The sequence below is a fragment of the Trichomonas vaginalis genome, chromosome VI (assembly GCF_026262505.1).
Source record: "Trichomonas vaginalis G3 chromosome VI, whole genome shotgun sequence".
Lineage (NCBI taxonomy): Eukaryota > Parabasalia > Trichomonadida > Trichomonadidae > Trichomonas > Trichomonas vaginalis.
In genome coordinates this window covers 5,221,734-5,246,256 of record NC_067208.1, presented here as the reverse complement: position 1 = coordinate 5,246,256, position 24,523 = coordinate 5,221,734, and the positions used below count along the sequence as shown (strand labels likewise).

Below are 24,523 nucleotides of genomic sequence, written 5' to 3'. Positions count from 1 at the left end.
ATTGCATATAATCTTTGAGTCTGGGAATATTGTATGACATAAATGGGATATATAGAAACTTCCACCGAACAAATCTACAAATGTTAGACCATTCGGTAGTTTCTTAAGTTCTCTCAATAGAATATCTTTACATCTACTCTTATTTCCAAAGAAGGGTAACGGTGGTTTTGTAAAATTCATTTATATATAATAATAAAAATGTTTTTTCCTGAAAAGTGACAGAAAAGTGACAAAACATGAAAACATATATAATTTGTGAAAAGCGACACATTATATAATGTTTTCGACCCAGAAGAAGGCTTCTCAAAGTATACTTCCTTGGAACGCCTGTAACTTTTCCTGTAGCGACGATAGACCCTTACTTGTCCGGACAAAGTTATACTAAACATCTTCAGGGCTAGAAGGGGCGCAGCCCCTGGAAGCCCCTCATACCTGACCTTAATAATATGTATTATTATAAAAAAGAAAAAATAAAGCACGTTAAAATTTTTCTTTCTTGATTTTTTACAAAATCTACTTAGAATTATGCAAAATATGACTAAATAATTATAAATTTCAAGTTAAATTTTAATTTTGATAAATAATTTAAATTTCAAAATATCAAGTTCAGTTCGACTATGTATGTAGTAATTCCTCAATAAAGTGCCAAAACCCTATTAAAATATATGAACATTTTCAACATTTTAATGTTTTTATTTAAAAATTTGTTGGAATATGAGCTTCAAACAATTATTATGTAAATAAAAATAATTAAATATATGTATTTATTCGTATTACAACCGTAGTAAGTCGATTCTTACTTTCTTCTACTGAGTTTTGAATTTGATTTCGAATTGTAAAGAGATTCAAAGGGAAAATACTAGCGGATAAAAACTACCTCCATGAAAGGGTCATAATGGAGTCAAGTTGTATTTTTTGATATTTTTTTGCTTTTCGAGCCTAAATAGGTAGCCAAGATAATGCCTAAAAATAAGGTTCTAAATTCTGAAGTTTACATGATCCTCTCGTGTGCACCCTTAATTAAATTAAATTACAAAAAATTTTTATAAAGAAATATAAATAAAATTAAGAACCTGATTTCTTCTTCTTTGATTTATGTTTGGATGAAGAAGTAGTAGTTGGCTGAGCAGCAGTTCCATCAGCCCCAGGGATCTTTCGACTTTTAGCGCCATGTTTAATCAAATAATTCTTCATGTCATCATTTGTTGCCCAATCCAATGGTCCATATCCCATCTTATCTTTGATGGACATTTCTATTCCAGGAGCTTTAACTAACGTGTAAACAACTTCTGTCTTTGAAAATCTAACTGCTTCGTGTAAAGGTGAATATCCTTTTTGGTTTGTCGTATTCAAATTAATTCCGTTAACTTTGATCAAATATTTGACAAGTTCCAAATCACCTTTTCTTGCTGCAACTTGAAGAGCTGTATCTCCATTCTCATCCTGTGTATTTACATCAACATTGTCTGCTAAATAGCCTTTGACCTTTTCAAGCTCCCCGTTTGCTGCTGCTTCGATAATTGCAACGTTGTTCGTCTTTGGCCTTGTAACGGTTTTTGTATGTGAATGTGTTTTCACTTTTTCTGTCACTTTTTTAACTTCCTCTGGGGAAGCGTCGATGACCACTTCACCTGTTAATTGGGACAAGAAGTTAATTGCATCACGGTCTCCTGCTTCAGCGTAAGACTTGATTCTGGTCATGGAAAGGTTCTGAATGTAAGGAGATGTATGAGATAAGTAAAGAATACGAGCAACTTCGAACTTGCCGCGGTCGTCGCCGAGAGCTTGGCAAGCAATGCCATTGTCGTAGTCTAAAATGGCTCGTAAGTATAAAATAATCGCTTGTTCGTTTAGATCGTTGATGATATTCGAAATATTCATGCATAACATGTCGAATAATGCTGAAGCAGTTGGTCTGGCATCAGGATTTTGTGACCAGCACTGTTGAATAATATCTTGAATGACAGGAGCTGTTGTATTGGGAATTTCGGGACGCCAACCTTGAGAAAACTTCATGACACACTCCAATGGATCATTAAACATCTGGAAAGGATCTCTATGACAGAATAAACGATAAATAATCCAGGCAAACGAGAAAATATCGGATTTTGGAGAGACGACATACTCCTGTGTGATGTGCTCTGGCGAAAGGTATAGGACTGTACCTACATTCATGCATGGATTGTGTGGATTATTATTAAATCTTGTGTAATTGTAATCTGTGATCATTGGATAGTAATTTTTATCGATGAGAATGTTTGATGGTTTGATATTAAGATCGAATATTCTTTGATTGTGTAAAAATTTGAGAGCTGCTGCAAGACCGATTGTAATTAGTAATTTCTTTGTAGGATTAGCGTTAACAATGTTTCTATCATCCAAAAATCCGTTGGATGCATATGTTGAAACAATAATTGGTATGCCTTCTTTCGTTGGTGGACAAAATCCTTCAGTTGGATTGATACATGGATGCATTTGCTTGATAGATTGATAAACTTTGTTATAAAACATCTTTCTGGTTACTGGATCGTCCTCAGATGCAGACTCAATCATCAATTTTGCATATTTAAAGACAACTTGGTGTTTCGTCGTTTTTTCTTCCATTAGAACTACGCGAGAGAATCCGCTGGATGGTAATTCCCTGATTTCCTGGTAATCATTTGGATCCATAAGGAATTCTCGCTGCTCATCAGTGAGTTCCATAACTGAAATTTTCTTTATCGTCATTATTTTACAATCGAGTCGTTTCTTTACTACGTTTACATGTTCATTGGTATGTACCTTCGAAAATCTTTAAAAGCACAAGTCTTTGAATAGTTATTTTTCTGAAATGTTTAGTAGGATTAAAAATATCTCCGCGTAATCTATAGAATTATTTCAATTTTTCAGAATCAGGCGGAATCATAATTATATATTATTTTAAAAAATCATTTCAAGTAAAATATGAAAGAAATAAGACTAAGAATGTTTTATCTTTAAACTAAAATATCAATAAAAAATTTAGCGTCTCTTTATGTGCTTTAATACTGTGTTCAGAGAGCTGAAAGAAAGAGGATTGTCAGTCATTTCTCTGAAACAAAACTTATTTTCAATTACATTCGAAATTCCATTTGATGTCGTCATCCAGACTTGAAGAGTATTTGAGCAGTCTTTGTAGAAATCATGAAAATAAAATGAAATCGAAAATGTGAACTCATTAGTGTTTTCTTTATAGTTTATCTCTTCTTGGATAATGATTTCATTTCCATTTATTTTTAAATGGATCTTTGGTTGAATCCATGAAATACCATTTCCAGTTACTACAAATGCGTGCTCATTAGGTTTCAAAATTGTCTTATTAAAATTGACGTCCAGTAATTCAATATATGCATCTTCTAATCTGACAAATTCTGGGTCGCTTTGTACTGAATCACTATCTATTGCAATAATCTTAATGGTATAATTAGAGTTTCTATCCATGTGCAATTCTAAATGAAATTCCTTTCGAGCAATATCTATTGAATGAGCATATGTAGAACAAAATTCAATTTCTTCATCATCAATAAATGCTTTGACAATCACCTCATTATATTCATTTCTATGTGTAACATATCCTATTATTTCATTCGTGTTGAAATGAGTTATTTCCAATTGTGGCTTATATGTGAGTAGGAAAGATTTATTATAAATCTTTGATGTAATATTTGTTGATTTATCTATTAATTGAAAATAAAGAGTATTTTTCCCTTTTTTATAAATATCTGTAATTTCTCCAAGACCATGAATCATATTTTCGTTCAGATCGATGTATATTGATTCTTGAATTATTCTACTAGAAGAATCATTAGACCAGATAATTAAATCAATGTCATTGGATGCGAAATATTCAATATTTAATGTATAATCAAAAATGCGATCATACTCTATATCATATACTTCTTTATCAAATGATATATTTGATATTTTTATTACAATAAACGGGCCTGTCATACATAAACTTAAGTTATTATAAGAATTATTGTAAGTTAAATTACTCTCATGATTTTGTTCAAGGAGGACATCGGTTTTGGTAAGATTTGAATTGATATTATTAAGAAAATTGCAGTTTGTTATTTGAGATTCATCACCAACAAAAAATAAATAATAGAATTTGTTGCTAATGAATGCCGAATAGTAAATGTAGGTAAATGCATCTTTTGCTTTAATTAGAATATTTTTGGGGCTGTAATCTCCTGAATGCCAATTTCCAATAAAGTTTGTGTTCCCAATTGTAAAATCGAAAGTTTTCTCTTTATTAATTAATATTTCACATGTATTATTGTAAAACGAAGATTGAAAAATTTCAATTATAGAGCCGGAGTCAATATGTAATATAGATGAGCGTGAATTTATTGAATGTGAGAAATTAAGATTTCGGAAATAAACTATGCCATTCTTTTGGTCATAGGGACAAAAAAATCCATTATATTCTGAAATAGTCATTTGTGAGAATGTATGATCTTCTTTGTTAGTTGAATTTATGATTATATGTAAAAAATAATTTTCATTATCAGAATTAATTTGGGATATGCATACATTATCGAACTTACATAATGTAATATCAGATAAAAGCACAATTGCGCTTTTTTCATATCCAAAAAGACTGCAATTTGAAAATATCCCATTTGTTGCAAATAACTTTGAACGCTCTGTTAAATGAATTATTTGGGTAGTTATATTTTGAAAGATAAAATTGGATAAATTATAATTCCCGATCCCGGAAATAGGATTTGTTTGTTCACCAACGATATCTTTATAATAATCATTCCATGAATTGTCTGTGTCTTTTGTAAGAATAGGGTCAGTCTTAAAAGATGCAGTATTTATAAGTTTAATTGATAAATGAGTTCCATAAGTTTAATACTGCATAACCGTCAAAAGTGTAAACAATTACCAACATCTGATTCACTTATCACTTAGATGAATCTAATGGAGGCTTCAGATATATCTCGAATTAAGCTTTCCCATACAATGCTCTCTGAAGCTTCTATGAAAATCAAGCCTTATGAAAAGCAATCAAATTTTTAACACTCTTAAAGAAATAATTTTGTTAATAAAAGTTGGTTGTTTTACTGTCGAAAATTATTTTTGTTTTCAAATGTCAGAATTTTCTGTCAAATTGTCAATTAACTTCACATGGCACCAAGAAAGAAAACTTATACCAATGCTGTCCTTTATGGAATGGGTGCTGGTTTTTCCTTCATATTTGGCATCGTTTTTGTTCAATGGATCCTTTCACGTAACTATCTAACTGGAATTTCTTCTTATTTCGAAAATATCATTACAATTTCCTCCATAGTTCAGATTTGCCTAATGGTTTCATTGTTGTTATTACTATACTTAAGTAAGCCATGGTCCATTATTGTTACCTTAATTTTATCAATTTCAGCATGCGTTTTATACCTTTCTTTATTAGTTATCACAGCTGTAAAGACTACATACATTGTTGATTCTTACGGGTACGTCTTCGAAAAGCCGGAATATTTCAGATTTGGCGATAAATTACAATTAATTCATCAGTGCTGCGGCTGGATGAACACCTCTGATGTACCAGTTGAGCTATCATGCACAGGAACTGAAGCTTGCCGAAAATTCGTCAAAAAGGATATCACACTTGCTGTCGTATTCATGGATATCTCGTGTGCTGGCAGTATTATATTATTATCTATATCATGCTTTTACATCTACAAGTTCTTAAAGGAAACTCTTCATCCAATTTCGAACTTTGATGAGCTTACATTAGCGCCATTAGATAACCAGCCATAATCCCGATTGATTGTTGTCTTATAAGCCGAATTTTGTATTATTCTCTTAAGCTAAAATTTAAAATTTGATTTTTTTTTTTAATTCAACTAATTTATACAATCTATTATTAGACACATCATTCAGTGGTATACATGTATAATTATTTCCCTTGTGGGACAAAGCTTTATTCTTTTTTATAAAGTATATCTATTAAACATTTTAAAGTCAAGCATTAATATATGTTAAATCATTATGAACCTCAACAATGCGATCCTAGCTATTATCCATACTAATCATTTGTAGTAAACCCATCCTAGCATGTTCAAATTCGAAGTTTTGAAGTTATATCTGGTTTGAAAGAGCAGTTACACAAAATTAATAAGAGCCAACAAGCTCAAACACATATTCAAGTGTAAATTCATATTATTATAATTATTCAAAGAATTATTCAAAAAATTGAAAATTGACAAAAATTTCAATGACAATTCCTTAAAGAAACATGAACGGTATCCCAGATGTAACAATTGGCGATCAAAGTATATTGAAACTCCTTCTTAAATTCATATTTGTTTTTATTTGTTTTTATATCAATGTAAAAAATGCAATTTATGATCTCAAATTAGAGTATTACCTACATTTATGGATATAAATGTAGTATAAATGTTCACCAAACTTGATTTATGTATGAAAATAATGCTATTCTGCTAATAATCTTCGTCTATGATGGATTTAATTTTGCAAGGTCATGATTTACTACTTTTAATACTGGTATGTTAGAATTTCTACCGTTTTTAATATCTTTTGCACTGAACCAGCTTTTAAACATTAATTAAATAATTTGTTTTTAAAAAAGTCAATTTGATAAGGATAGAAAACAAAATTTACATGGTAAATAAAACAATAATATATTAGTGGATCAGTTTGACAAGAGAAACTGCTCCAACTGTGATGGCAACCATCAATGCTTTGCTCCAGTGGAAATAAGAGTGCTGACTAGCATATTTCTCAGCATCATCGAGAAGCTGCTTGATGTTCCATTCTTTGAAGTGCTGAACGTTGTTTAAACGTGTTTCAGGTAATTGAGCAAAATGAGCAAGAATTAATGATTCAATATACTGGTGAATCATTTGTCTGCGAGCGATTATACGGTCCCAAATGAGAACAAGTCCATGGTAGTTATGTTCCTCAGCAAATAATAATAATTCCCATCTAAGAGCGAAGTTGATGGAAGACTGCTGAGAAAATGTAAGATGGTTCATTAAAGATGCATTAATGTTAACCAACTTTTCGTCCAACTTATGGAAATGCTGTTCAAGAAGGCTTGAATTGGATAAAATCTGTGCTGCGCCGGACAATTCGATCATTTTGGATGATAAGTAATAAGCAGAAGCCTCGGCAACAATGTCTGGTAAGTCATTTTCAGTAGTGAAGAGAACTGAAATCAAATAGCAGACAAAAACATATCTTTCGTAGCCCTGGAGATAGCGGAAGCTGTTATCAGATAATTGTAATAAGGCAAGGATTCTGGAGGCCCTTAGTACGGCGCCACTCTTCTTTGTGTTTGGAAGATTACTTGAAGTGGCAAGTTCATTGAAGAATTTGATTGTTCTGTTGAGGTCATTCTGTATTTGGTGCTTTGTATCATCAGAAAGTGCAGATAATGGATCATTAAGACGATCATTCAACTTAGAATCCAACAACATTTCATAGTTAGATACTAATTGAAGAAGATTAGTATATACCTTATCACTTTCAGAAGAGAGAATACTCAATGCAATCATCCAAGAAATATACCTCTCGGAAGATTTCTTTGCTGTTGATTGATTGAAAAGAAACTTCTCAGCGTCATAGCGACTTTTGATGCTGTTGTTGGGTCCACTTAAAGCTCGGAATAGTTTCTGCTCGTTGTCTTTAGACCACGGAGCTTTCATATATTATTGATCGAAATGGGTATTGTTTTACGATAAGAGAAAAAGTGCAGCGATTATCAAATTGAAAGGAAGTAATTGAGAGAAAATCTGGATTTGGGGACTCAGAAAACTTTTTCGGTTATTAAAACGAATTTGCAACTAATGTACTAACTATGATTTTTAGTAGGAATTAGTTTTTCATAAAAAGAATGCATTCAATTTCGACCTTACATTTTGAATCGACTTTTGTTGATTTTATGATTTTTTAATCTTGGTATAGTGCATAATCTCGTTTTAATGACGAAAAGTAAAATTTAATTTTTGTGAAGATTCATTGAATTTGATGCTATCCCCCAAATCTCAATAATAAATGTTGTGAGAAGATCACCCACCTTATAAGATTTGAGTTCATCATGAAATAAGGTCAATAATAGTAAATTTTGTTCAGCCAATCATCGAATTCACGAACTTTTAATATAAAATTTGTACAATATCGGTATACAGATAGTATAGATTGATGGTACCGGATGCAAATCTTAAAATTAATTGACTTGTGATCGATCAAAACATCCATGCTGTAAGCGTGATCAGTCATCTTCATGAAATAGTACTGATGCATTATAGGACTAGATATAACATAGATTTTAACATAATCAAATAATAAACAAATAAAAAAAAATGAATAATTAAAGAAGAGCTAGAAAAGAGGACCTAAACGTTGAATCATTAGGTCTTGCTGATCCATGTGCATTTTCATCATTAGTCTTCGATTTCTCTGCACCTGTATAACATTTATGTGCAAACCAGAAGAAGTCTATAATGAAAAATGCCGCTGCAAGTATACAAAATACTAGAGCTAATGTATTTGTAGCCCATGTTTCTGCATCAGGACAATCATCACTTATTTGTTCATGAAAGAAGTAATCTGTTCTTGGATTATATCCTTGATGCATTTTAGCAACAAAATGAAAGCTAATATCTGTGTTATTTGAATCCGAACCGACGAGAATTCTAAAATAATGAGGACCCATATAGGTAAATTTAGTATTTAAATCTGCTGTATGCACAGAAAAATTAGTGAAAGCATGATATGCATAGAAAAGAGTCTCTTCTGAATCAGATGTGAAATTCAAATAGACATCTAAATGACCAGTAGTGGCAGGAACAAAGCATTTATCTGTGTATTTGTCAAGTGATTGAGTATCTGTATTTGACGTTGACAGAACTAGTGTATCTGACTGTTTTGTTGAAATGTAAAGTCCATCTTTGCACATATCTGGAACGGATAAAACTGTGAATCTTAAAGTCGTATTAGAGCCTGATGTGAATTTTATTTTGTGGCATGGAAATGGATAATTTTGATAATTTCTAAGATATCGAACATATGTTGTTTTTGATGTATATGTTTCATTTTCGCATGTTAATGACGATGATGTAGTAAACATTGTATCTTCATTAAAGTCTTGAAAAATAACAAATGAAGGATAATAGAGCAAATCCATGCAAACAGAGTCTTCATCTGTAATGTCAACATGATAAGTGCTCATACCAACTTCGTTTTCAAAAGAATATGTGCAGTCTTCACTTTTGCTAAAAACAAATAGAAAGAACATTGAAGAATTATAATTAAAATTATAAAACAAATTGATATAATAAAGGAGTATAATTGATGGGTTTTGATAAAATACAAAATCTAGTAGATTTTGAGAGATCGAATTTTATCATTCATTGTTTTACGATTGATTATCTAGGATTGCAACGTATTATAAAAGATTAATGTGTATCAATCATTATAACAAAGTTATATAACAAAAAAAATATTATCTAGATATAAACTATTTATTCAGAAGAATTTGCCGCCATAAATACGCTTTGGCGGATTTGAACGATTAGTTCCAATAAGGCTTCATTTAAAAAAATATGGATCAATATATAAATTACACAGAATACCGATTCCAAAATTGCCCACTTCTGATCTGAATTTGCGGAATGACTGCCTAGTGATTATGGGAGCAATTGCTTACGTTCATTTATTTGATTGAATGAACTTCATTTTCTATTACGTAATTCTCTGAAATTTGCGATCACTTGAAAAATTATCCTCAATTTCTTGAAATACAGATGCAATCCTATCACAAGACGAATTCCTTAAAAAGTTAAACCAATTCAAAGTGACAAATGGGAAAAATTGGAGAAAAAAATCATATCTATTGTAATTAATAACATAAAAGTTTGTGATTTGACGAATTATTCAAATTTGCATAATTTACTCAGAAAATTTGCGAGTGTGATCCAAATTGTATTCATCGTGATCCAAACATTAAAAATTTAGAATGCCAGAAGAGCAAAGGCACTCATCCGAATACTCTTCACAGCATAGTAGGAGGGATTCAAGTTCACATGAAGAAATCAAAGTTGAAAAATCAGATAAAAAGGAAGCTCGTGGCCATTTATATGGCGAGTTATTCCGAAATCCATGGGCAATTATTGGCATTTTCCCTGCACTTGTCACAGGAGGATCTAATATTTTGGTGTATTTATTTTTCGGCAATATATTAAATGCTCATACAGACTATGCAGTTTCAGTCAAAGCTCACGAACAGGATCCATCAGTACCAATTGTTGATAAAATGCCTTATATAATCAAAAATTTTTTATGGATTGTTGGCATTGCAGTCTTATGTGGCTTATGCAGCTTTGTTGGAAAGATAATTTGGGTCAGATTAGGCACAAGACTTTCTACAAAACTCAGAAAGAAACTTTTTTATCATTTAATGCAATGCGAAGTCACATTTTTTGATGTAACGCCAATTGGTTCAGTATTATCATTACCTTCTGAAGATTCGCAGATGATTCAACTTTCATTTGGCTCTGTAAAATATCAGCAAATAGAAAATCTTGCAAAATTCCTCATTGGAATTGTTTTGGCTTTTGTTTACAGCTGGAAAGTTGCTCTTATTTCATGCGCTGTTATACCTGTTGCTATGATCATCATTGGAATCTTTGGTCCAATTTTGGGTAAGAAGAATGCAATCAGATTTGAATCTCTTTCTAAATCAGTCACTTTAGCAGAAGAAACACTAGCATCAATAAGAACAGTAAGAGGTTACAATAGGGAAGATGATGAAATTGAGAGATTCAAGAAATTATCTTTAGAATCTGCAAAATATGAGCAGTCATCAGGTTATTTAGTGGCAGTGTTGTTCTTCTTTATCATGGTTGCTTTATGGGTTGATGTTATTTTGAACTTATACTTTGCAGCAACTTTAGTTGAGAAATCCATGAAAAGTGGAAAGAATGACTTTTTGATTGGAGATATGATGGCTTGTATGATGTTTACAATGTTCGGAACATTGGGTATCATGGTTCTCCAAGGAAGCGTTAGTGGTGAACAAAAAGCCATTGCTGCAGGTGCTCGTATTCTCAAACTTTGTAATCATGTTCCTGCAATTCCTTTCGAAGGAGGAATTGATAAGGTTGATAATTTCCAAGGTCACATTAAATTCTGTAATGTTACCTTTAGATATCCTACAAGACCTGTTGATGTTTTACAAAATGTATCATTTGAAATTAAGCCACACACTCATGCTGCTCTTGTCGGACATTCAGGAAGTGGTAAATCAACATGCGTCCAATTGTTAGAAAGATTTTATGATGTTTCTGAAGGCATGATTTTAATTGACGGAAAAGACATAAAAGAATACGATCCAAGATTCTTGCACAAAAAGTTTGGGCTTGTTAACCAAGAACCAACATTGTTCAGTACTACAATTGCAGAGAATGTTAAATATGGAAATCCAGATTGCACTCAAGAAGAAATCGAAAAAGCTTGTGAACTTTCAAATGCAAAGAATTTCATTGAAAAAATGGAAATGAAATATGAAACACTGGTTTCTGAAAAAGGATCTTCTCTTTCTGGTGGCCAAAGACAAAGAATTGCTATTGCAAGAGCACTTGTAAAGAATCCAACAATTTTACTTTGCGATGAAGCAACTTCAGCTCTTGATTCAAGTTCAGAGAGAAAAGTTCAAGCAGCGCTTGATAATGTCATGAAGGATAGAACATCTATTATTGTTGCTCACAGATTGTCAACAATCAGACACTCTGATATCATCTTTGTTTTTGATGCAGGAAAGATCGTAGAATCAGGAACTCATGATGAGCTTGTTTCTCACCAAGGAGCTTATTACAATCTCGTTTCAAGACAACTTCTAACTGATATCACAAAGAAGAGTGAACCTGTTGATAATTCAACACCAAAGGAAGAAACTCATGAAGAAACTGATAACAAAGAGAGCAGCAAATAAGATCCAAACATTCATTCTGATTCAAAAGAATCAAATGAAAATAAAGATGATTCAAATCATATCGAATTACCAAAAGAAGCTGAAGAGGTACCTGATAATGATAATCCTTCCTATTATTCAGACTATTCTTACGGTGCAGATAATAGTGATCAAATATGATACATTAAACATAATTTAATAAAATATACACCTTTCAATATCTTAATATTTTTTTTCTTTTGTTATCAAGTTCTATTAGTAATAAACTCGTAAATAGTGGTTTCCAAAATATCGAATTTCTAAAACAAGTGAATGAAATTTGGAAAATTATTTAATTTTTTCCGATTTACACGAAAATACAGTTGTTATAATAGAGTTAGTGAAGAACTACGTTTATACCAAAAGATTGTTTATATGATTAGTAAATAGTAAAAGATTGTCTAGATGATTTAAAATTACTAATCACATTTAAACTTTATAAGTACGTACATTCTTATTATGTTTCAATTCACTGTTATCAGGAATAATAAAACAGTGCTCTGGCTGAACAATGAATTATTTTGAATAAGGTCCATGGGCGTTGTCATTCCTCTGCATTGTTCCACAAACACACCCGATCTAGGCTAAAGCGATTCAATAACAGGAATGACTGAAGTGTCGGATTAAAGTGGAGTTCAGAAATTTTTCTCACAATCGCAAGTTCGAATCAGTAAATAAAATACAGTTTTTTAATGTAACATGGCTTTGAGTCACACCCATTGGCAACATGCAACATTGAAATTGTCGCAAAATCAAAATTGAAGACAATCTGACACATTTATATAAAAAAATTATTTGAAAACTCTTTTACATGCTTATTCCTATCCAGACTGATGGGACGTCAAACGGCGATGGGAATCCAAAAGAGATAGTACCAAAAGAGTTTACAACTAATTTTGTATCGTTTGAAACCGGAAATTATTCATTGATTATTAAAAAACCAAAAAAACGACCAGAAATGATACCGCTCCCTTCGAAATCATCAACATTTAAAGATTATGAGATCGAGATTTTAAAATGGAAGAAAAAATTTAATAAATATTCCGCAAAATACATCTTTCCCATATCTGCTTCATTCACATATTCAAGGATACCAATCGGAGTTGAGCGAGCGTATGTTCGAGGCTATAAAACACCTCAGCTAATTTTATCCAATAATAAAATTTGGCTTACAGAAGAGATTCTACAAGGAAATAATCATCCATCGACATTAGAACTACCTTTTCATGCCAGAAGGAAGCAATTCAGGTTCGGAGACGTATTTTCTGAAGAAAGAAAATATGGCTATTTTATGATTGCTTATCCGCCACAAGCTGCCATGTTTGACACATATCTAGAATTTGAACAAGCGTACGAACAATGGTTTGAAAACACAAATCTCCTCATAACAAGGAAAAATGAATTTGAATCGAGGAATATAATGCAAAACAAACAGCAATTTGTTGAGTTCCAACCTAAGAAATCACCGGTAAATACAAACCAAATGCCAGATTACAAAAGATTCGAAAATTTGAAAGTTTCAAACTATAAATTATTGAGAAACTTCATATATACAGTAAAGAATGGCCCTATCAAGGAGAAGCCTGTCAATAAGGAGAATGATATTGAAGAAAAATTGCAAAAATCAAGTCTTTTACCAAAAATATTTCAAAAAACTCCGAATTATATCGAAGAATACGAACAGCATGGATGCGATTACATATCTCAAGAATACGAATCAGTTAAACAGAAAACGAGCTTTTTGATAAAATCTCTCGATACAGATACATTAATGTCCAAACTAATTGATCGGAATGGCAAAGTAGATACATCAAGACTAATTGGAACACTTTCCAGATTGAATCCTGACTTAAATGGCAAAGATTGTTTTACTTTTCTCAAAATTATATCGAATCAGTTTATTACTGAAGAATTTTCCTTTTTATTGAGACTTACACAGAACAATTATGCTTTTTTAATGACAGGATACATTATATCGAAATGTTTTCCATCAAAAAAGGAATTTTACGCAGAAAACGTATTTCCAATTATCAGAGATCTTACTTGTGATCCAATTATAATACATTCAATCAATGTTATGGCTCAAAACAACATTATTGAAATTTTTAATGAATTTTTCGTCAAAGAGTACCCAGATCATGCGAAACATATCAAAATGCTCGATGAATTCTATAATGGCTATACGGTTCAAGTTGCAGGATTATTCAAAATGTTCAAATTAAATATTACAGATTTTGTCCATAACGACATCAATTTAGAGAAAATGAAGTATATAGTTCCAATATACAATGTATTATTAGCATGCGATCATGAAATTGCATATCAATTTTTAGATTCGATTCCAAATTTCTTCACCGACTTAAATAAGATCTCAAAATTATCAGAGCCGGATTACATTAAGATAATAATGCCATTCATCAAAGTAAAAGATAACTTGGTATTGTTATTCAGAATATTAATGAAAGATATGAACGATCCTTCATTCGAAACCATCGGAAGCTTATCTTTGTTATCTATTAAGACTATGCAGTGGGCTTTCATCATGAATATCAAGAATTATCCACAAATGCCCTCAAATTATATCCCTGCTTTTGTTAATTCATTGTTGGCATACAGAACTCCGGAATCCTCGTACGCAATTCATTCGATTTGTTGCTATTTCCAGTCAAAAATATTTACTTCCAGAGAAGATCCTCAAATTCTCAATAATGTTTTGCAGGATTTGCTGATATACCTTAGGGATCCAAGTCCCAATCCATATACTATCCATTCTTTCGGCAAACTCCTCTATTTAAAGGATGCAAAAGATTTCATGAAAAATAATGTGAAATGTATCTCTTATTTATTGACTTTGATGCGTTCAAATGATACAGAAATACAGCAATCAGCATGGAGAGCGTTTCTTTTCGCAACAGGTGAGCATACAAAAGAAATTGTAAATTGTTTGAAGTCAGACAGCTCTTTGAACAATGAGTTTACGCTCACAATTACTACATTGAATGCCAGAGGAATTATTGAGCTTCTTTTGCTGATTATTTCGATCTTTGACCGAAGAAAACGAAGAAAATCTTCTCCAACAACATTTCACATTGCAGACGAAACAATTGAACTGTGCAAACAAATAGCACTTTCTGGATTCCAAATTGACGAATACATCACGCGTCTTAACATTCAGACAAAACACGATAATATTTACTACAAAAAGAGGATATTATCTAAATTTATTAAATGCTATAGAGATTCTTTGACAATGCAAAACATCTTCCCATTAAAATACAATTAGATTCCTACAGAATTTTTGTTAAATTTGGAAGGAATTTTTGGTTATTTATCAATCTACTCTATACAACATATATTGTTTTAAAAAAATAAATTGTTTTTGTATATTAGGTTTGGAAAATGCTATATTTTTAAAACGCTGAAATTCTATTAACAATGATATAATTAAATTTATGAATTTGAAGTAAAATTGGATTAATACGAGCTTATGGAGTTCCTGTATTGACTTTACTCTACATGCAAATATATGTTTTCATTTTAATGAGAAAATGGCATACATTGTCGAAATTCTTTCCTAAGGAAAATGGTAAGAATTATAATTTGTCAGGCAAAACAACTATATATTGATTGAAATAAAACGTACTAAATTATTTAATTAAAATATACCACAAATTTTTAATAAAATATTCGAAACAATAAAAAATGAAATAAAAAATTAGTTAAATAAAGCCAGAATCTCTTCTTAAAGTGCGGGCAGGATCCTTCCTCAGTCGGTATTGGATAATTGAAGATGCTAAAGCGGCAACAACGTAAACAAAACAAATTAAGCAGTTAATTCCAATTAAAGTGAAGTTCCTTCCACCACTTTTTGACTGCGAGATTAAAACAAAATGTCTGGTCTTGCCGTATTCTTTTATCGGAGTTAACATTTTGATTTGGACTGTATGATTTCCTTCATTAATTGATTGGTTATATACTGAGTAAAGCTTTCGTACTTTAGGACTTGGGGAGATTCTGTTCCAAATTTCGAAGCGATCTGATAAAATTTCATCAGGTTCGATTTCGCGCATCCAACGCTGTTCGCTTGTATAAGCATTGCTCAAGTTCTTATATAAATTACCTTTTTCGTGAGCCCAAGAGAGGGTTGTATTCATTGGTGTCATATTAGGAATATCGAAAGTATCTCTAAACATGTAATATGCGCGGAGACCACATGGGGCCAGTTGAGTGTTATTTCCAGGATAAGTTATTCTAGGATGGCATGATTGTAAATTTGTTTGATTTTTTCCATGAAGTTGATAATAGTTAAATGATTGACGAAATCTAAAATGACTCTGATAGTATTCATCTAATTGATAATAGATATAAACAGGTTTTTTCAATTTGTAAGCAACATTGAATGAAATGTTGCATAATTCGCCTTCTTTACAAACATTATCATAGCGAAACATCACTTGATGCCAGCCAAATGATATTCCTGTTATGAAAAATGATAAAACAAGATGAACAACTGAAAATGTTAGAAGAAATGTTGTTGGATAGTAAATAAAGTTCGGTCGACACGCTCTCATTTGCTGCTGGCATAATGGCTGATTTAATGTTACTGTCTGTTCAAAGTTATCAAGGCTAAGCATTTTTTATTTCAAAAAAAATTGGATTATTTTTTCTTCACTCCAAATATTGAAGACTTCAAATATATGTAATATAACAACAGTCATCCTTAGTATATAAAAAATCACTAATAATCGAATCCTTATAAAGAATATTTCATTTCTCCATATTTGAAAGAGCTATTGTATGCATTTACTTCCAATGTTTGGATATAAATTCGTTATTTATAGATCATAATTGAACTGTGCTATGCTAGTTTTGTCAAAATGGAATATCTGAATCAAAAATTTGATTAGAGTAATAGTTCAATGACTAAATATCGATTCTTAATAGAATGGAAGCCATCGTACAATCAATGTCGAAATGGCTATTAAAATACTTTCTAATATTTTAAAAATATGATATCAATTTTAAGCTTATTGAACTTGAAATTAATCACAAGTTTCACAATTGTTAATCAACGTCATTAAATCACATACTTTACATATTGTTTTCTAAAAAATAAAACAATATTAGTTAAGTAACAGTTTATTAATACATTTACATGGTGTTTAGTGTTTTGCTGCAACACAGGCTTCAGTTAATACTTGGAGCGGATTCTCTTTGATGAAAGGATCAGTGATATCTCCGAATGCGAGAATTCCACACAAACTAATTGCATTTAGAACTATCTTCTTTGGATGAGTTCCTTGGGTTCTTGGAACTACAATTGCGAACTTTCTGTTCATTATAAAATTGTATGAATCAGTTGGAAGATTTTGAGTAAGTTTAATATATAAATCGTATATTGATTGCGGATCCCATTGTGTTATTTCTTCAACTCGATATTCAAATGGTAATTCTTTGTGCTCTGTCATCATTGTAAATAATGGATATATAGTTATTGGTTGGAACTGGAAGTGTTTGTGGTTTTGAGAATTACCACTTTGAGGTCCACAGTTATAATATCCAATTCCATCGCCAAAAGCATCAAATACCATTAAAAGAGCTTCAAAATCTTGTAATGTCATTGGAATTGTTTGATTTGCATCATTATCTTCTGATGCAAAAAGAACATGGCCGATTTCATTCATAAATTTATTAACAATTAAATTGTTTCCTGGTAATTTGGTTATAAAAAGATTGTTTCCAAATGGTGGTCTAAGCGGATCTAATTTGTCATTTTTGATTTGATTAAAGAATTTCTTTAAATCATCATTCCATTGTTTAATTTTAAATGTTACACCTTTATCGATTAGATCAAACGCTGGCTTGCATGAATGTAAGAAGAACGCAGACTCGGTTTCAATCGCATTCTTTGCTGTATCGATAATAAGTCGCTTTAAATCTACAGTCATTTATAAAACTGATCGACAAAAATTTTCAATACTCATAGAAATTTTTATTTGAAAATATTGATCTATGTACAATATCGCATAAAAATGCTCAAATTGAAAAATTTTATAACTCGATCTCCAATAAAAATTGTTAGTTCTTTTATACAAAGAGTTGCAATATTCTACCAAGCCCGAGTAATATCTAAATATCTGGTAGATAGCCGGAAATAATGATAATTCGCGAAAATACATTAGATATTTTAGAATTAAAGTCATTTTGATATCATTTGTCACCATCTCTCAAGCAGCGCTAAGCAATATATTACGATATCAGCCATATTACGAATGAAAAATAATTTGTGATCGGAATGTTTTTTTTTATTTTTCAATCATGTATGGAAAAAAACCAACAGCACTTACCAACCCAAATCCAACATCAGGCAGTGATTCAAAGCTGGATATACTTAGCAAAGAAAATACATCGTTAATGAACAGTATAAAAATGGTTGATGATGCAATTGGAATCGCATCTGAATCAAATGTTAGAATGACAGAGCAAATGAACTCAATTAGCGTTGCAAATGACAGACTCACAACGATTATTCAAGGAATCCCATACATTGGAGAACTTGCTCAAGGAATTCAAGTCAGAAGGAAAAGAGATAGGTTAGTCCTCGGAGGGTTAATTGGGTTTTTGATGTTCTTCATTGTTTGGTATCTTTTTGGCTGAAATTTAATTTGAAATTCTCAAAGCCTTACAATTGCAATCATTCATTCTCAAAAAGCAATAGTAATTAAGTTTCGAATATAACCCTTGTACTATTTAAGATTATATTTTTATTTTAAAATTGTTTATTAATAAAGCTAAATGTCATCTATGCTGCATATGTTTTCTCACTTTTTACCTTTATTTTAATTCGAATTTTCTAATAATATAAATTTAATTTCAAAATATAACGATCTGGTATTGAGATTTGTTTAATATCATCAGAGTTGAGTAAAATGCATGTTTAGAATATAATATGCATGCCTTTAGCATTTAATTATCAAAATAAAATATCTGCATATCATTATTTGAACCCAAAACGAACATATGCGAGATAGTCCAATTACTTATCTTGTTTCTGTATAAAATATTTAGTTATTTCAGAATATATCGTAATTTTTATAATGAAAACATATATAATTTTAGGCAGCCTTTAAATATCTTCTTGGAACTGTTGTATAAACAGCAGTCTTGCCTGAAGATATGTAATATCTGTAGAAAATCCATTCCAGTGAGAAGTATTGATCTTCGATCGCACAACCACTTAAACCTTTGATTTCAAAGTTATAGTCACCCTTAGTAAGGGTAACTGTGTTTGTTGTTTCATATGTTCTCATTCTATCTTCTTGGCATTGGAACTGATTATCGTAATCAATGCTACCAATTGATATCGAAGTTCCGGATATAGTAAACTTTACATCATTTTGGCTAGATATTCTAAATCTGTAGTCTCCATTCTGAGGGATTGTAATTTTTCCCTTAACAGAATAATTTGCGTAACTAGAGGAGTAATAGACAGTATCTTGGCCAACATTAATAGACTCAGACTTATCTACAATGTTTCCATATGTAAACGTGATAGTTGGGTCTTGATGACCGGAATCTACAGTTGTCATATCATCACAGAATGGTTCAAGTCCATTTGTGCAAACACGGGTATTTTTATCCCCACTAACACCATCACTTGGAACGCCGTTATTATGGCAATCTAAGTCTACTGCTTCACAGTTGCTGCCAACATAACCAACATCGCATTCGCCACTAATAGTACAGTTATACGTATTTGAGGAATCCATAGTTGAATAGCTTTCAGGACTTGTATATGACCATTGTGCATAGTTAAATTTATTACTATAGCAACCATCTGCAATTGCCTATGTTGTAAATTTATAGCACTTTCCTTTTTGAAGATAGAGGTTTGTGATTGTATCAACATTATCATGACCGACACAAGATCCGATCCCGGTGGCATAATCATCTCCTGCATAAGAACTTTCAAACCAAACGCCGCCCCAATCTCCGCCGTATTCTCTGATATTGTAATTCCCTGTTGTTGGAGGACAAAATGCGCCATATATATGGCCCGTTTTACCAGCAAATGTAGTTGGAACAGTTATGTAAGCAGTTGTAGTGAACTGGCGGTATTTTGGATTTTTGGTGTAGTTATAGTTTACACCACGCATGCATGAGGCAAACTGAGTTCTTGATGCTGAAGCAGTAAGTATGCTAAAGGAAGAGAACATTAAATATGATTTAAATTCGCATCATATTTAACGTTTACAAGCCTTTCAATTGAATAACAACATTTTGCTTCATAATAAGTTATATATTAAAACTAAATAGAAAATTCATCATAATCTTCTGTCAGCCAATTATTTTTTGATGAGAAATTCTGCGATTTCAAATAGAAGTGCCTCCACTCTAAATATTGGAGTATTTGGCTTGATACTTAACAGGTAAATACGGATCTAGTAGGTGATAGTAAAAGCCTAACTAAGGATTGTACTACCCTCACCTTCACCGGAATTAGATATGAAATTCACTGGTTAAAAGCAAAATACAGAAAACACCAAAAGCACGAGCATTTAATAGTAGCTTATATAATGAATTACACATTAAATACTTTAAATACATAGAATCCATTGAAAATTTAACTCGATCTAAGGAAACTTCCATTAACTCATGTGCCCAAATTTCTGAAGAAATGGCAAAAATTAGCTAGTTCCTTTCAATTATTTTTGCTTCTTTTTACGAAAATTATATTTGTTATTACATGTAGATTCTCAAAAAGTGAGAATGTCAGATTACTTACGTAAAATTAAAAATCAAAAATGAGCACACATTTAGAATCTATGATATACAAAGAATTTATTTTCCCATATTTTTTGGCCAAAAAACTCAAAATTGAGAGTGGAGGCACTTCTTTTCAAATGCGCTGTTCTCAGCGGCAGTCATAAGGCATGTTTTTCCTTCGTCATCAATAGCTTTGACATCAGCTTTATTTTTAACCAAAATCTCGACAATAGAAGGCGAATCTTCAATTGTAGCCAAATGAATGATGCTTAAGTTCTTCTTTCCATTGTATTCTCCTATCTTTTCATTAACATTTGCTCCATGAAAAATAAGTGCACTGGCGATCTCTTCATCATGAACAAAGCATGAAATATGTAATGGAGTAACTCCTGTTGATTTCTTTGAATATAATTTTGCTTTTACGTTAACATCTTCACTTTTCTCAATAAAGTAGTTAACTAAATTGATATTTGCTGACTGTACTGCATAATTTATTGGCTGCGTGTTTGCTGGTGATTTAGCATTAATGTCACAACCCTTTTCAACTAAGAAAGTAACAAGTTCAACATTACCACTCATTGCAGCAAAATGAATTGCTGACAATGATAAATCTCCATTATCACAAGATTCATTGAGTGAAGCATCTTTTTCAATTAAGTATTTAACAATCTCGAGGTTGCCAAGTCTGCATGAAATGTGTAAAGGAGTTTCCCCAAATGTTCTTTCATCTTTTTTATCTCCTTAGTTAAAAGAAAAAGCTTTTGCATTGACATCAGCGCCATTATCAACAAGAAGTTTAACAACAGAGAATGAATTTGCTTCACAAGCGAAATGGAGACTTGTAGAATAATATTAAAATGATTTTTTGTTTTTAATTTATGCAATCTGCGCTTCAGGTACGCATATTCCCTAAAGATGTAAGCAATAAAAATATCAATATTGCGCCTCACCTCATCCCACCCATGAAAAATATGATTTTGGATTTTCAAAACAAGAGCCAACAATCTATTCGCAGTCTATTGTTGTAAACAGAAATTCATCAAAAGTGACACCTCAGAAAAGCTAAAATATTGAATTTTTGGAACTTTTGATAGAGCACGTTTTTAAATATTAATTAAAGTAAATGTATATTTTGTAAAGATTCTTTTTAATAAAAAATAAAATTTTGAAGAAGAACACAAAATCTTCTGAAAAATAATATCACATAAACTCATATTATTTTCTAATATATAACTATTTTATATAAAAATCAAATTCAATGATCTTAAAAGCGAAGGATAAACCTCAAAATTTACGAATATAATGAGTGGGAATATAATGCTTATCTATCATAAAACGATATGAAATATCAACTTTTGCTTTACGCCTAATTTTTGACGACAATTAGCAAAAAATGTTAAATGTTAACACTCAGTCCATTTGAATATGAAAAATAAAATTGACTTTGATTAAATGTTTTTATTTATCATGCAATTCTTCTTGCGACCAAAGATTTGAATAAAATTTCAAAAAATAAGATAGCTTAAAAAATAATATACGGTAGTGTTTACTAATAGATGAATAGTATATAAATTCTATTAAAATGGATTTGATCCAAAAAATTTTTCATATTCAAATGGACTGAGTGTTAACATTTAACATTTTTTGCTAATTGTCGTCAAAAATTAGGCGTAAAGCAAAAGTTGATATTTCATATCGTTTTATGATAGATAAGCATTATATTCCCACTCATTATATTCGTAAATTTTGAGGTTTATCCTTCGCTTAGAGGTAGGGCAACGATAGAAAATTTTTGGAAAAAAAGTTCGGAGATCTTAAACGTATCATATTCCCTGCATGGTTTGGTATCTTCCGCCATGCGTTGTGCCAAACATATTGACACTTTCCAATAATTAATTTATGGTATGAGTCACAGAGTTAGATTATAAAAAGAAAGTAAATAATTGCAATTAGAAATCATATATGTCGGAAATCAAATGTTGATGAGCAGAAACCTTTTACTCATCATAAAAGAGATAAATCACTAAAGATTTGTATACATTAAAATTTGATATTTGGTGCTCGAAAACTGTCTGATGGGACTCCTCCAAAATGAACCAATCTATCGCTGAGGACCAAATTAGATGATGTGGATGGTGTATTCTCTAATTCTAACTTAGGAAGAATGGGAACAAAACGAATGACGACAACAACATGTCAAACATAGATTAAATATCTATGAATCAATAAAGTATACGTGCATTGAAGGTGATAACGATCACTTGAGGCTTATAACTCTTTGACTAAATTATGCAATAATTAAATATAATCATTTTTATATTTTTATACTGATAGTAATTAATATACTATCCTGCTTAATAAATGGTATGATCAAATTTGTTTGAAAATTTAATTATGTATATGAAACTATGTCTTCTATATAAAAATCAAAATTTTCGGACGAACCTAGATTGAACCTTTATGAAAATCTATCATTTTTGTTAATTGAGTTAATATGAATCTTTTACATATGTATATATAGCATTGATAGCTTATATAATCATGGTTTATTCCATATTAACATATTTTTTCAGTTAAATTTGTTAATAATATCATGTAACAAATTAATTCAAGATTAGAATGTCTACAAAATGCTAACAAATAAGAACAAAATACGATTTCTCGACTTAAATTTTAATATGGAGTAGTTTTTCGTTTAAATCTAATTAAAAATGAATAAAAACTTATCTTGTACTATTTTCATTCAAAGATTTTAATAATGTAAATCATGCATTTTCATAATTCAGTACAGTTCTTTTTAGAATTAAAGTTGATGAGGATGATATTTGTGATTTAAAATAATTTGTTAATGTTCACCTTTTATTCATCACCTTGTGGTATGCCCTAAAGCAATAGCATTATCAATTCTGCTGAATTGATCAACTCAAAATTCCAAAAAAAATTCAAAATTTCAAAAATGAAATTAAACAATTTGAATTTTCACATGAAAAAATCAATTTCGAAAAAAATTTGGAAAATCAAAGTATTTGATAATTAGTCAAATAATCAATTTACATCGTTTTTACTCATAAAAAACAACTAATTTTTGATTTTGATATCATATTTGATAAATACTCATTCCAGAGTTGACGTAATGTATTAATTATTGTTAGAGATATTGCTTTCGCAGCAAAATTCTTATTTCATGAAAGAAAAAAAAATGATTTTATTCCAACAAAAACAAGTAAACAGATGAATGGAAACGTACTATATTTTCATAAATGTAGTAATCAGCGTGTCAGCTTTTGTTTATCATGTTCGAGTCAAAATGTATTAACTTGTAATAAGAAATATTCGAAGATTATATGAAGTATTGAGCATTCTTTGTAGAAATATTTGTAATTCATTACTAACATATATAATAAAGTTGTTTTTTTTCCTTATTGCAATAATTTTGTCTGATTTTAATAACTTTTCATGTATACGAGTTGTGTGAATATGCATCATAATATGCGTAAATATACTTATTTGCGACGAATAATGTGGTTGCATAATGGAGGTGCTAAATTTTGATTTTTAATATGGGGCTTTGGTATGTATAATCATGTTCTTATCTCAACGTAGGAGTATTGGTGCAATATGATTAAAATTTACGAGGTTGATCTTAAATTGAATAATTCTGGAGTATAAATCACAATGCAGCTAATTCTATGTTAAAGATAGATACAGATTGTAGTAATCAATTAGGGAGTACAAATTCATTCTTTCATTTCTGTCGTA

The 24,523-nt window shown here is 30.9% G+C and overlaps 12 protein-coding genes across 12 annotated transcripts, besides 2 other annotated features; 4 read left to right on the top strand and 8 right to left on the bottom strand.

Moving 5' to 3' along the window:
* Positions 1-439: 439 nt before the first annotated feature.
* Positions 440-1,015: a mobile genetic element.
* A 50-nt stretch (positions 1,016-1,065) lies between these two features.
* TVAGG3_0809170 (protein kinase protein) lies at positions 1,066-2,703 on the bottom strand (the record flags this gene model as incomplete). Its single annotated transcript, XM_001310623.1, has 1 exon — positions 1,066-2,703. The coding sequence occupies one exon, from the start codon at positions 2,701-2,703 to the stop codon at positions 1,066-1,068; it is 1,638 nt and encodes a 545-aa protein (XP_001310624.1).
* A 257-nt stretch (positions 2,704-2,960) lies between these two features.
* On the bottom strand, positions 2,961-4,887 carry TVAGG3_0809160 (uncharacterized protein; the record flags this gene model as incomplete). Its single annotated transcript, XM_001310624.1, has 1 exon — positions 3,001-3,969. One exon carries the CDS (start codon positions 3,967-3,969, stop codon positions 3,001-3,003), a length of 969 nt encoding a protein of 322 aa, XP_001310625.1.
* Positions 4,888-5,145: 258 nt separating this feature from the next.
* On the top strand, positions 5,146-5,822 carry TVAGG3_0809150 (uncharacterized protein; the record flags this gene model as incomplete). Its single annotated transcript, XM_001310625.1, has 1 exon — positions 5,155-5,784. The coding sequence occupies one exon, from the start codon at positions 5,155-5,157 to the stop codon at positions 5,782-5,784; it is 630 nt and encodes a 209-aa protein (XP_001310626.1).
* Positions 5,823-6,630: 808 nt separating this feature from the next.
* TVAGG3_0809140 (Rab-GTPase-TBC domain family) lies at positions 6,631-7,706 on the bottom strand (the record flags this gene model as incomplete). Its single annotated transcript, XM_001310626.1, has 1 exon — positions 6,672-7,694. The coding sequence occupies one exon, from the start codon at positions 7,692-7,694 to the stop codon at positions 6,672-6,674; it is 1,023 nt and encodes a 340-aa protein (XP_001310627.1).
* A 593-nt stretch (positions 7,707-8,299) lies between these two features.
* Positions 8,300-9,274, bottom strand: TVAGG3_0809130 (uncharacterized protein; the record flags this gene model as incomplete). The annotated part of the gene is made up of 1 exon (XM_001310627.1): positions 8,360-9,220. The coding sequence occupies one exon, from the start codon at positions 9,218-9,220 to the stop codon at positions 8,360-8,362; it is 861 nt and encodes a 286-aa protein (XP_001310628.1).
* A 680-nt stretch (positions 9,275-9,954) lies between these two features.
* TVAGG3_0809120 (ATP-binding cassette sub-family B family) lies at positions 9,955-12,209 on the top strand (the record flags this gene model as incomplete). The annotated part of the gene is made up of 1 exon (XM_001310628.1): positions 10,007-11,980. One exon carries the CDS (start codon positions 10,007-10,009, stop codon positions 11,978-11,980), a length of 1,974 nt encoding a protein of 657 aa, XP_001310629.1.
* Positions 12,210-12,793: 584 nt separating this feature from the next.
* TVAGG3_0809110 (armadillo (ARM) repeat-containing protein family) lies at positions 12,794-15,329 on the top strand (the record flags this gene model as incomplete). Its single annotated transcript, XM_001310629.1, has 1 exon — positions 12,810-15,281. The coding sequence occupies one exon, from the start codon at positions 12,810-12,812 to the stop codon at positions 15,279-15,281; it is 2,472 nt and encodes an 823-aa protein (XP_001310630.1).
* A 337-nt stretch (positions 15,330-15,666) lies between these two features.
* Positions 15,667-16,744, bottom strand: TVAGG3_0809100 (aminophospholipid transmembrane transporter protein; the record flags this gene model as incomplete). The annotated part of the gene is made up of 1 exon (XM_001310630.1): positions 15,718-16,632. The coding sequence occupies one exon, from the start codon at positions 16,630-16,632 to the stop codon at positions 15,718-15,720; it is 915 nt and encodes a 304-aa protein (XP_001310631.1).
* Positions 16,745-16,798: 54 nt separating this feature from the next.
* On the bottom strand, positions 16,799-17,946 carry TVAGG3_0809090 (ATP adenylyltransferase family; the record flags this gene model as incomplete). Its single annotated transcript, XM_001310631.1, has 1 exon — positions 17,161-17,946. One exon carries the CDS (start codon positions 17,944-17,946, stop codon positions 17,161-17,163), a length of 786 nt encoding a protein of 261 aa, XP_001310632.1.
* A 308-nt stretch (positions 17,947-18,254) lies between these two features.
* Positions 18,255-18,988, top strand: TVAGG3_0809080 (GOS-28 SNARE- related family; the record flags this gene model as incomplete). Its single annotated transcript, XM_001310632.1, has 1 exon — positions 18,317-18,655. The coding sequence occupies one exon, from the start codon at positions 18,317-18,319 to the stop codon at positions 18,653-18,655; it is 339 nt and encodes a 112-aa protein (XP_001310633.1).
* Positions 18,989-19,085: 97 nt separating this feature from the next.
* Positions 19,086-20,311, bottom strand: TVAGG3_0809070 (uncharacterized protein; the record flags this gene model as incomplete). Its single annotated transcript, XM_001310633.1, has 1 exon — positions 19,114-19,767. The coding sequence occupies one exon, from the start codon at positions 19,765-19,767 to the stop codon at positions 19,114-19,116; it is 654 nt and encodes a 217-aa protein (XP_001310634.1).
* Positions 20,312-20,812: 501 nt separating this feature from the next.
* Positions 20,813-21,717, bottom strand: TVAGG3_0809060 (spectrin binding; the record flags this gene model as incomplete). The annotated part of the gene is made up of 1 exon (XM_001310635.1): positions 20,870-21,343. One exon carries the CDS (start codon positions 21,341-21,343, stop codon positions 20,870-20,872), a length of 474 nt encoding a protein of 157 aa, XP_001310636.1.
* A 67-nt stretch (positions 21,718-21,784) lies between these two features.
* Positions 21,785-21,822: a mobile genetic element.
* Positions 21,823-24,523: the final 2,701 nt, after the last annotated feature.